This window comes from Populus nigra, chromosome 16 (assembly GCF_951802175.1).
Source record: "Populus nigra chromosome 16, ddPopNigr1.1, whole genome shotgun sequence".
Lineage (NCBI taxonomy): Eukaryota > Viridiplantae > Streptophyta > Magnoliopsida > Malpighiales > Salicaceae > Populus > Populus nigra.
The window spans coordinates 14,488,201-14,500,893 of NC_084867.1; the positions used below are offsets into that span (position 1 = coordinate 14,488,201).

Here is a 12,693-nt window from a genome sequence, read left to right on the forward strand (position 1 = left end):
AGGGTAAGGGTGAGAGACCAGGTCCAAAACACTCTTTCGATTTTGGGTCGCAACCCAAAACGTTTCCAAAGAACTGCAGGTGAAACCCAAGATTTGGACAATGAAATCATGGGCTTTTGGGCTAGCTCTAGATTCCCAATGGTGGGCCCGGACTTGGACGCAAACCGGCCTAGCCAGAAGCCACCACAAGAAAATTAGATTTGATTCCTTTTATTTTTAATATCAGCACTAAAAAGAGTATTATTAATATATTATTATTATTTTACTCGACGCACTTTTAAAATCCAGGCAGAAACGCAATTCCTAACAGCAAATGTCAAAAGGAAGGCCTGGTGATTGTGGAACGTAAGAAGAACAGACTATCTACAGTCACAGTTTCCTTCCTCTCAGGATAGATAATGCACATATGACTAAAACCCTCTTTAAAAGAATCCCATAAAAACTCCTCATGGTAATGGCATCCCTAATTTCGAACTCAGCACCCTTATGTTCGACTTCAACAAGCACAAAATCAGCTCTTTACCCTCGCCCCTCCTCTTCCTTCATTCCTTATCATAAAGCATCTCAATTTGGTCTCTCTACATCGATTGCTCTACCGGGTCTTGGTCCTTTCTCTCAATGCAGTGGTTTAAAGCATCTGGATATTTCAACTCCTCCAAGATTTCTTCGTAAAGGTATTGTCTTTTTTTTTAATCTGGGTCTGGTTCATTTAGGTTTCAAATGGGCTCATTTGGTCCTGCTTACTTGTTTTCTTGATGAAATGTGGTGGTGATACAGAGAGGAAACGAAGGTGTAAGGGCAAGGTGATTCATGCATCATTGTTTGGTGTTGGAGCTCCTGAGGCTCTGGTTATTGGTGTGGTGGCTTTGCTAGTTTTTGGCCCCAAAGGTCTTGCTGAGGTTTGTTGAATCACCTAAGTGGTGCTTTGCCCTTTCTAAATATTTTCTGTAGCAAATAGTCTGGTACTGCTAAAAGGGTTAATGCAACACGAGACACGCATCATTTTGTTTCTTTTGTTAAATCTTTTTTGCATATGAATAAATTGTGCTTACCATACTGTTTTAACAATTCTAGGAGACTAGGGTTGTGATTATTAGTTACCTACGTTTTTGAGCTCTATGCAATTTGCATATAAAGGCAATAAAATTGAAAACCTACGCTTTTTTATTTGCCATAAATTTGTAGATTGTTTAGTGCAACATTAAGAACTGAATTTAGAACCCTTTCCGGGCATCTTGACGACTCTCTATTGCCTTTTGTGTCTCTGTAGCAATTAAATACTAAGTATCAGAGTGCATGTTTTATTAATTTTCCTGTTGTCTGAAAAAAAAAAAGAGTTGTGATGTCTCCATTGGATTGTCTAAATGCAGGTTGCACGCAATCTAGGGAAAACTTTGCGTGCATTTCAACCCACAATTAAAGAACTCCAGGTTGGTCCTTAAAACCTTATGTCCAACGGAATTGTTTTGGCCAATTATTTGTGTAATTCTATATAATTGATTCTACCATTTATATTTAATGTAGGAGGTGTCAAGGGAATTCAAGAGCACCCTTGAGCGAGAGATTGGGCTTGATGAAATTTCAAATCAAACACAAAACACATATGACTCCAAGATAACAAACACTGCCTCAACCCCTTCATCAGCTGGCAGCACCAATATTTCTACAACAGTGGCCGACCCCAGTGAGTGATCTTCTTTCAGTAATAGTTTCTATTTTCCTGCAATAGCATTAATGATATCAGATGGTGATATTTGATTTCTTGTGATTCGTAGTTGTCTGTTAATTAGTAAATTGACATTTACTAGAAGCTTATTCATCACTGAACTTTTGGATCTCTTAGCTAGAGTCTTTAGAGCATGAGTTGTTGGTGGTAGTTAGCTGTTACAGATGCTATTATTTTAGCATATGTAAACTCTTACGAAAGTCGGTATGTTCACTGACAGTTGCTAATTGCTATAAACTAAAAATGAAGGATTTTTCAAAATAGAAAGTTATAAAATAGATCAATATTTTCAATCAAATTATCAAATGACACGCCTCCATAACAGTTTTCATGGGATTTGACAGTTTTCTTCTTAGAGTTTATCAATCATATCTGAACATTTCAATCTTTTTTTGAAGAGTAGAAGCAAACTTATTTCCTTGAACCAGCAGCTGAAACCTTGTAATTGCCTGAGGTTTAAGAATCCATGTCTCGCGTCAAAATAAGTGATCATTTAAAACCTTCCTTCAATGCATAATTGTAAAAACTGTCTCGGCCCTGTGGGTTGACCTAAAAATCCCGGGACTAGAGCCTAACCCGAGCTAGGTTGCTAGTTGAATCAGTCAAGACTTTTGACCTGGCAAAACCTATTTGATTCAACTAGGTTTTTAGTGATCCAGGTAACTCGGCCAAACCTATTTCAAATCTGGTTGGTTGAACTATATGCCAAAAAAATTTTCCTCCTGATACCCAAGAACTTGATATGTTTATTCAACTAATTTATATCCAAAAGTGAAGGAACGTGTGTTTTTTGAATTATGGATTGTGATTGTTGTCATTTAGATATTTGAGACTTTAAATTTGATTTGTATTTTGCATATTTATATTATGTTTGTTAATTTGAACTTGTAAGTTTTTAAATTGTTATTTGTTTTTTGGATTAATTAAAAATCGTGTTGAAATTGAGGCATGTTCTAATTCATCGTGGTAAATTATTTTTAATGTAGTACGTCATTGACCTATTGGGTTGACCCAGTGATCTAGGCTCATTTTCAAGTCAATTCCCGGATTGGGCCTAACAACTGTGCTCCAAAGCTGATTATGCACTTTATTTGATGGGAATAACCATGGTTGCTTTGTGAGTCTGGTCTGAATAGCTTTAGATGTTGCTTTTAATCAACTCAAGTTGTGGTTATTTTCATGATTGAATAAATTTAAATTCACTACAAGATATTGTGGGTTCTGTTTTCCTATAGCAAGTAACGGTGGCTTCACTTAACAATTGATGAAACATTGTTTTTTGTTGATAAAAAATTAGATGGTGCTCCATCCCCAAACAAGTCGTATACCAGTGAAGAGTACTTGAAAATCACAGAAGAGCAGCTAAAAGCATCCGCTGCCAAACAACAGGGGCAGCCCACCCCCCCAGCAGAAAGTCAGTTGGAACCTCAAGCTCAGCCTCAGCCACAAGGTTAGACATTCTTCCCAATAAATCTGTTCTCGTCTCCTCTGTCTATCTTTCCCACTCTCTAAATGTCTTAACATCTCGTGTATGAACTGGCATCAGAGACTACCAAAGCAATGCCTCCTCCAGAAAAGCTGGAAAATGAAGCACAAAACTCATAGGAAACACAATGGAGAAGAACTGCTACAGCTGTCCATTATTTGAAGTCGGACAGGAGACTACCTAAGCACAAATATTAATCAGGTGTCCGCGAAAGAGGGCAATGGAACTCTATACCTTTTCTTTTGTGGGTGGCAGAGTGAAACCGCAAGAGAGTAGTAGCCTTTAGAAATTCTATATAAAGAGGACCTTTTTGACAATTGACAAGTCTAGGATTTCTGGAATCTGTTGTAAAATATGTTTTTTTTTTTTTTGGTGTTACTCAAGCTTTGGGAAAGAATCAGGTCACGTTGTTCTGCAACGATGTGATGTTTCTTTTAAAGAGAGAGACTCCATAGGCCATTGACAATCTCAAGTGATGGAGGGGCACTCGGCCTCTTCAAAGCTAGATGGGCATGCTATCAAACAAAAGATTCCCTTTGATCTGATGCTCCACAAGTTGATCCGCGTTATGCCTTTCTCAAAAATGCGGTCTCACTTCTATAGTAGCATGGAATGCAATTGCAAATCAGAACCTGCGGCTAATCGATTCAAGAACATTCGCTCCTGTATCATGCTGCTCAACTCTGCACAAGAGAATAAATTGGTGGAAAAGTATTAAATTATTGCGGCATCCTCACAGAAGCTCTTCTATCTGCAACAACATCCTTTTAACCTATTTTTGGCCAAAATACTAAGAAATATTACACTGTTGTACGACTTCTTGTGAAGTTTATAAGACTTGAAAGCTCAATTTATTATGATCCATTCCAATTACTTGACATCCATTCCTGTCCCCTTTATTGCTGCTGATATGGATATATTTTTTTTTTAAAAAAAAGACCGGATACTTTCTTTTCCATTTATACTTAGCGAATTAGCTGGGAAAAAATACAGGCGCCAGACAGGGCAAATTTATGCCCAAGTGTTTCTTTACAACAAATTCATAGGCCTGTGAGATTCAAAATCTAGATAATCTGCATTTGCCTGCCCATTATAACCATACATATCAAAAACCTTGTCCTCAGAAGGCATATTCCCGCCTTCTCGTCCTCTATAGCCCTCCATTGGTGATGATGCCCAAGGGGCTGGAGTTGAAGGGTTGGAGCTAGTGGCCTCTTGATTTAAACCGAAAGTGCTTGGATTCTGGGGAGAATAATTTCCTGCGGGCCTTCTGTTGGAGGAATTGGCTGCTGTCAGAGAAATAGATACTGATTGCTGCTGCTGCTGCTGGTTCTTCATTGGTGACTTGGGACGTAGAGCCTCTATATCAGGAGTAGTCACAACAAGATGAGGTGCCTCGGCAGGAGGATTTCTTCCACCCCCACCTTGCCAAACTTTGCCATCCTTGTCAGAAAAATTCTTGATGTATGCCTGAAAGTTACCAAATCTAGGTTAGCAAACCAAGAGGACTAGAATGACAAGCATGAACAAAGTCCTCATGTTTATTAAACAAGTATCAGATAAGTCATAATATTCAAAATTGCTATTCCATTGCACAAGTGAAATCTTAGGTTGTTGGTCAGCTTCACTAAGTTAGTCCACGTGAAGGGCAAATGAGTGTTGCATTAGAAGTAATCATGTGTTTGAAAGATATTGTACCTCAGAATTAAAATTTGATGAAGATAATCCTTTACCAACAGTCAGCCACCCAGACCGAATATTGTGATCTTCACCAAATAGCTCAAGCCTTCTGCGGCCTAGAGAGAAATGCTCAATTATCCGATACATGTCTTCAGGCTTTTGAGTTGAACCTGCAATTCCAATAGCGTAAAAAACACTAATAAGGCTCACAGTGTCCACCTGTTCAAGGTGATGATTTACAACAGTCCTGTAAAGTTCCAATTGAAGGAAGTATAGTAAATGTCATTTATGTCAGGTATTATTACAAATGAAATAAGAACAAAAAATGAGGAATGAATGCGTGCATTACTAAAGCCTTTACTATAATGTGATAAAAGACAGACAAATAGCAGTAAACCAGAAAGTTATGAGTTTAAATGGACTAAGACAAACCAGAGCCAAGAATTCCAACAAGGAATTATACTGACCGTATGGAGGTTCCTCAGCAATAATTACATCAGTATCGATGTTAGCATGGATTATGTGACCATCTGTGCTGCGACGAACTGTTCCTCTTATGCCCATCAAGCAGTGTTCCTTCATTTCAAGGACAAGGCAATAAACAGTCAAGGATAAAAACAAATGCACTTGTGTGTCGAACTCAGGGAAAGCTGCCCACTTTTACAAAGCAGAAGAAAAATCAAATACCAACCTTTGAATGCTGAAACAAAGTATGAGAATCATGTCGCAGCCCTGGAGTTGCATTGCTTTTGTTGGTCTTCACCCAACAAATATCCTCACATCTCCGAAATCCCCACTGCGGTATTGAAAAACTGACTTAAAAAGTATAAAATATGAATGACTTTACAGCAGATGATATGGGCGAAGCCAAAAAGAAAAAACCAAGCTATTGTAAAATTATAAATCTGAAGTTACAACTGATTGTACAGAGCATATATGAGTGGCAGAAGAAAATAAAAGGGTAAGATATTGTCAGATTCTAAATCTAATGGCTTAATTAATACCTTCTTTAAACATTGTCGGCCTTGCTCAAGACCAACACCATCACCCACCCAGAGGAAGATAAAAGAAGGTGTATCAGCTATTGCCTGTAATCACACGGAGGAAAAAAAAAGCTTTAGATAAGTCAAGAGAAACAGGAAATATATCATCTATTACAAAAGAACATGTAGCTCATATCTACACTTTGTACATTAGCAACTGATGGCCCTGGATGCCAACATGAATAACCTTTGCACTCCAACTGTGCTTTAATGGCATGTGATTACTCTTTAGCAAGTAGAACAATTAATACTTAATCAAGGATATGAAAATACAACTCATTTTCTATGGAAAGGCAACTGCAATGAAAAGAGTGGAAACAGAATACCTCAATCTTAAGATTTAGTATTTCTTCATATGTCCAATACTCCATATGGTCAGCAACACCAGGGGCTCGGTGAACATATTCCTCCCATGGAGGGTCCACCAAAATAACATCAAACTTGGTTCCAAAGAACTCTGGAGACAGCTCAAACTCATGCAGGTCGCATTTCATGTACATGGGAGGAGAAGCAGATTTAGCCACAATCTCATCCTTTTTCTGTATAAGCTCCCTAAGCTTGGGGTAATCCTCTACAACACTGGTCAGCTCCAGCTCTCTGATAAAGTTCTGGGGTCGCATACCAGTATCAACAAAATTTTGCGAGTAATCATTCTGTTCTCCTCTTGAAGGGGCTTTGCCTGGAGGACCATTATTTCTAGGAGGAACCCAACCCCCAGCACTTTTATCTGGTGGTGTTCCTCGTCCTACTGGTCCAGAAGCATTAAAACCAGGACCAGATATGCTCGGAGGCACTCCCCTTCCAGGTCCTGCTTGATTAAAAAAGATAGCAGGGTTTGATGGAGGAGTTCCCATGTTAGGGGAAAATCTTGGGGCTGCTGGCCCAGGAGGAACAGCAGAGAGAACAGGGGGGACACCTAGCATATTCATCTCCACACCTCGGGCGCCAGCCCAAACAACTGGTGGAGAAAATGGTGGAATGAAGACACCTGGACTAATTGGAGGACCTGGAGCAGGTGACATACTAGGAGCAAGTGGCTGAAGTGCTCCCGGATGTGGCATTCCAAGATGCCCAAAAGGTGATCCCATTAAAGGCAATGGGAGTCCAACTTGTTGATTATCCCTCCCAGCAGGCCTCACCCTTCCTCCTCTCCCTACTCTGCTCCCTTTTAATCCCTGTAGAGGACCTCTGCCAAAGGAGCCTGAATCCTGGTTTCCATATGGAGGCTGTGAACCACTGCTCGAACTTTGACCGCCACCGCCGTGACTGGGCATGGCCCCTTTCTGGCCTCTTCCTTTCCCTCCATGGTACTCAATGTCATCCCTCCAAGAACTCAGATCTCGCATAGGTGCATCATCATCCATGTACTTTTCCTTTGAGTCTCCAACAAAAGGTGAGTCATTCCTTCTTGCCCTTTCATCTTGCATATATGCCCACTCTTCTGTGTTTGGTGCTGATCTTCCATCAGATTGCTGATTGGCCTCAATCCTCCTAGCAAAGTTGGATCTGGACTCTGGTCGTCCATGATCAAGAGGGACCTCTATCACATCGTAATTATCATTTGAAATGCCAAAATTCGATGAGGTTTTCACAGCTTCACCCCTGCTTCGACCATGAGGTCTTTCATTGTCATTCCTTTCACGACCATGTCTTGGCTCCCAGTCTTTGCTACGATCATAAGCAATGTCCCCGTCTTTAGGCTCTCTATCATTCCCAGAGGACTGCCTTCTTTTCCAGTTCTCTTTGGAACTTTCCCTGTCCCTATTCCTGTCATTCCAGCTGTCATCCCTGCCTTTTGATCTGTCATCCCTGTAGCCATCCTTTTCTTGATCCTTCCGTCTCATGTCAACATTTCTTTCATACTCTATTTCAGATTGTTGCAAATCTTGATGACGCCTAATGCCTCTCTCAGGAGTCTTGGACCTGTTAGAGCGCCCTACCTCTCTTGCACCTTTATCTCTAGTCCAAGTGTTACCATCTTCTTCTGCATTGGAGGACCTTTCATGGCTTTCAGCAACATCTCTTCTGGTGGGAGTTCTCTGCTCTCGGTGCTTCTCAATTGTCTCCCGACCTGATCTATCTTCACGGGTAAGAGGACTGGCCCTATTATCCTCTTCAGCAGTTTCTGACCTGCCTTTACTCTTATACTTCTCCCTCTCTGCCTCGACTCTTCTGTCATCTCTGTTGCTAGTTTTGACGCCCTTTTCACTGTTTGAATCCAAACCTCTGCTTTTGCTCTCGCTGGGTTCGTTTCTGGCACTTCTTTCTTTAGACTCGTACTTGGAATCAGACACCTTTCCAATTCTGGGACCAGGCTTCTCAGAAAGAGTTTCTTCAGCTTTCCTGTTGGAGTCAGATTCATCACCCCTTCTCCTCGAGTTTTTCCCTGCCTCAGCAGAACTGTGACCTTTCTCTCGGCTGTTATCCTTCCTTTCTGAATATCTAGTATCTCTATCTAGTGCCTTCTCATTCTCTCCATCATAGGATCTTTCTTCTTTACTTTTAATTGCAGTACGGGAACCCTCATGCTTTGAGATCTTCGATGTCAATTTTCTTCTCTCGCTTTCATCAGGCTGAACATGGCCTTTACTCACAGACTTGTCTCCTCCACCCTGCTTGTTGTCTAATTCTCCATCCTGATACCAACTGCTCAACTTTTCCAAACTACTTTCATCTTGCTTTTTCTTCAATTGCTTGGAGCGCGTGTCTTTTCTTGTCTCGTAATCGTCTTCATCACTGCCTGCTTTGATAGACACAGCGCTGCTGCAGCCACCGCCCCTCTTACGAGAATCACTCCTGTCCCCAGTAGAACTTCTCCTTCTCCCACTGCCATCAAATCCTTCAGCATCATCCCCAGAGGTGGACTTCCTAGACTTGGTTGACCTGTGTTTCCTCTTATCACTTCCATCCCACTCGTCATCATCCCCACCCCTATCACTCTTGACATCTGAGCTATCTTCTGCATCCCGTTTCGCATAACTACGACTAGAACGTTCAGGCGGCGACTCCATGGAAATAAAAAAAAAGCTACTGAAGAATAAACCATAAAAAATAACAGGGAAATTAAAAGATTGAACTTTGAGATTCAAGTCAACAGTAGCAATGTGAATAGTTCACTCAACAGAAACAAACAATCTCTAGTAGTAACGAATGGCAAGAAGCGGCCAAGCCAAGTCAAGGAGGTTCAATAATACTAATAATAAAAAAAAAAAATCAGGGTTTAACCTATTATAAAAAAGAAAAGATTTTTCTAAGTGAGAATAAATAATGTTTATTCAAATCGAAACAGAGCTTAAAAATACAAAAAAAAAAAAAAAGAGGAGCATTGCAATGAATGGATGAAGAGGAAAATCCGACAATTCAGAGTTAATTTGGGTTAAAGAAGTAAGTACCTGATGAATTGAATGAAGGTTTAGTGATTTTGTTGAAGTAATTGATTCATTGGTGTAATAGACATAGAAACCACCCTAAACCCTATCCTACCTTCTCTCTCTTTCTCTGAGATTGAGATTTCAACAGAAAAAAGAAAGGAGAAAGAAATAGGGTTTTTCCTCCTTTAGCTGGAGCTGGAGGTGGCGATGGAGAACAGAAGATGGATTTGCCACGACTCCCAACTTTGTTTGACGTCGGTATCTATGGGCCGGGCAGTTTTTAAAGAGGCTTCATAAGAGTTTTAATGGGCCTTCCTTTGTTTTACTAAAGCCCATAGTGGATACAGCTTGCTTGTTTTTGATTAATTATTTCTGGTATTATATATAGTCAACGAAAGCATTATGATAATATTGATGAGCAATCAATTAATTGCATTTGCCTGTTTCAGTAGAAGAAGAATATCCTTATCCACCCCCCGAGCGCGCATACAACTCTCTCCATGCTTTCCCTGCTTTCCACATTCTTAAACAATTACAAAAAATACAAAAAAAAAATGGTTTTATTGATATGCATAATCACAATAATATGAAAGAATAAATTTAACTTAAATAGAAAGAAATTATATATAGAATAAACTAAAAAAAAAAAAAAATTATTCTACTCTTTCGCATCCAACACCGTGACAGTCCTAAAAAAATTCATTAAAAAGAACACATTCTAGCATCTTGTTCTTTGATATAGAAAGGTCTTGTTTAAGATGTTGTCACATAGTATTATAGTCATTAAAAACTCTAATTGATCAATAGAGATTCTATGATACGAGACCGGTTACGTGAAAGGGAAGATATTATCATCCCTTAAATGTTCTGCCTGAGGCAGGCTGAATTGCTGGTTTTGTCTTAAATTAATAAAAGTTGTTAGTTTATGCTATGATAGTTTGATTGTAATATTCCTAACTCTAGTGTTAGTGAATATTCAATTACGGATACTTCCAACTTCAGCGTTGGTAAATATTACGTAGCCAAAAAAACAAAACGTATGATATTCCTGACTCTAACGTTAGTGAATAAACCAATAAAATAATTTTAAATCAGTGCATGTATATTTTTGCTTGTTTGTTTTTCTCTAAGAAAAAAACATATCATACACTAGATTTGCATTTCACAGTAAAAAATCATAGATTAATTATACAGTGAAATACCTAAAAAAAAATATGATAGACCTACAAATAAATTCAAAAGGATCCATGATTCTTTTTGGAATTTTTTTTTGGGACTGGGTCTAAGCCAGCCTGTGAGGGCTAGGCTGGACCTAGACGACCTAGCTCGATCATTGCCCAAGCCAGTGACCCGGTTGGGCAAAACAGCATGTGTGTGCTAATTCACGCGTCTTACTACAGTGTCCAGTGAATTAAAATTCACTTGAACAGTCCAATGTGAATTAAAATGAAGAAGGAGGCAAAGCAGGAAAAGACAAAAAAAACTTACTTAGTTGACTGTGAAGACGATGGTCAATGCCGGTTCTTGTCTCTGCGTTTTCGTTTGCTGGTGTTTTTCTATTGGTTTGTCTTTGCTTCTAGTTTTATATTTTGTCGCCCTAGTTCTTGAGTTGAAGGAATGAAGACGATGGTGATGCCGGTTCTTAATGGTCTTTGATTCTGTGTGGTTCTTCTTTTTCTAATTGTTTTTTTTCTTGCTCTCCCCTGGATTTCTACCTATGTTTCCTTCCCCTTGGGTTCTCTCGGTTTTCTCTCCGTCCCTTGGTTCGTTCCCTTTTCTAGTTCTTCCCTGTCTTTTTTGCTCTTCGGTCTCTCTCTCTATATTCTCTATCTATTTTTTCCTTCCTAGTCCCCCCTACTCATCTTTCTTTGGCCTTTTATAAGGCCAGAGAAAGTGAAGTCGTTAAGAGTCCTGCTCTTGCAGGACTGTTAATCGATCTAGAAACGGGATCATAGGCAGAAGACATGGTTCGAGTTTGGTGCCATTTCTGCCCGTAAATGAAGCCGTTGATAGTCTTGCTCTTGCAAGATTATTAATCGATCTGGAAAACAAGATCGTAGATAGGAGACGTGGTTTGATTTTAGTGCCATTTCTTCATGTTGAATTGGTCTTCAGGGTGAGGAGATGATGAACAGTATGCGTTGAAAATGACATCGTTTTCACCCGAAATGACTATTTTGAATTTGCCCTCTAAACTTCTGACATTTAACAATTGAGTCTCTAATTTCACTAACTAAACAATTTCAAGTTCAATTAAGTCCCTATACATCCAATTCTTTCAATTTTTGACCAAATTAACTCCCAAATTATAATTCAATCCTCAAACTTCAAATTTGTATTGTTTTAACCCAATTCTCAAATATTTTTTATTCATTCATTTTTTATCTTATTATTTATTTATTTTTAAATTAAAAAAATTAGGTTATGACAACCCTTAATAAATAAAACAAAATAACTCTATTTTTCTTAGCATCTCCCCTTAAAATACGGCAGCTATAAGCATCGAAAGTTTGCTAACTAGAAAACAAAAGCAGGAAATAAAATGTGACTTGGTAAAGAAATCTACAATCTATAAAGAAGAATAAACAAAAGGCAAAGTAATGGTGTCAGGCTTGAGATGATGACGAGTAAGACGAGAATCGATCTTAATGTGCTTAGTTTGTTCATGAAAAAACTAGTTGTCAGCAATCTAAATAGAACTCTGGTTTGTCATAATACATGAGAATAAGATGAGAAAAAGAAACTCTTATATCTGCAACTAACCAATGTAACTAAACAATCTCTTTGATAGTAGATGTCATAGCACGATATTCTGTTTTGGTTAAAGATTGAGAAATAATAAATTATTTCTTACTCTTTTAAGAAATAAGAGAATCACCTAAAAAGATATAGAAACCAGTAAAAGATTTACGATATGTGGGATCATTGTCATAATCAACATCAGAGTATGCACGCAACTACAAGGAAGAAGTGAATGAAATTAAAAGACTTCAAGAGACAGTACCCATAAGATATTGTAAAATACAAAGAACAATTGCCCAATGAATGGTAGTAAGAGAAGCAAGAAATTGGCCAACAACATGAACAACAAATGCAATATCTAGACAAGTAATAGTGAGATATATCAAGCTTACAATAATAATACGATATAAAGTAAGATCCCAGATGGAGCTTGAGGGACTATAAAATAAGAGAGAGCTTTAGGTGTACTTGAGAGTAAAGTGTTGGTACCTGTAGAATGATTAACACGAATTAGTCGAACATGAGAAGAGGTATATAGAGTATAAGGAACCAAAGATGATAAACTATCAGAATCCTCATAAAAAAAACTATATGAATAAGATAAGATCTAGTCAAGCTATGAATGGTGGATGGAATATAAAGGAA

The 12,693-nt window shown here is 38.7% G+C and overlaps 2 protein-coding genes across 3 annotated transcripts; one reads left to right on the forward strand and one right to left on the reverse strand.

Moving 5' to 3' along the window:
• The first annotated feature begins 275 nt into the window (after positions 1-275).
• Positions 276-3,651, forward strand: LOC133675768 (sec-independent protein translocase protein TATB, chloroplastic-like). The gene is made up of 6 exons (XM_062097243.1): positions 276-674; positions 778-899; positions 1,371-1,430; positions 1,525-1,684; positions 3,024-3,176; positions 3,273-3,651. The coding sequence occupies exons 1-6, from the start codon at positions 449-451 to the stop codon at positions 3,329-3,331; spliced, it is 780 nt and encodes a 259-aa protein (XP_061953227.1). The 5' UTR covers positions 276-448; the 3' UTR covers positions 3,332-3,651.
• On the reverse strand, positions 2,872-9,547 carry LOC133675766 (N6-adenosine-methyltransferase non-catalytic subunit MTB-like). 2 transcript variants are annotated; one of them, XM_062097240.1, is made up of 7 exons: positions 9,328-9,547; positions 6,262-8,962; positions 5,897-5,980; positions 5,584-5,688; positions 5,360-5,468; positions 4,911-5,062; positions 2,872-4,682 (listed from the first exon to the last, which is right to left on the reverse strand). In XM_062097240.1, the coding sequence occupies exons 2-7, from the start codon at positions 8,944-8,946 to the stop codon at positions 4,242-4,244; spliced, it is 3,576 nt and encodes a 1,191-aa protein (XP_061953224.1). In that variant the 5' UTR covers positions 8,947-8,962; positions 9,328-9,547; the 3' UTR covers positions 2,872-4,241. The 2 variants fall into 2 exon arrangements, with proteins under 2 accessions (XP_061953224.1, XP_061953223.1); XM_062097239.1 differs by having other exon boundaries at positions 6,262-8,965.
• Positions 9,548-12,693: the final 3,146 nt, after the last annotated feature.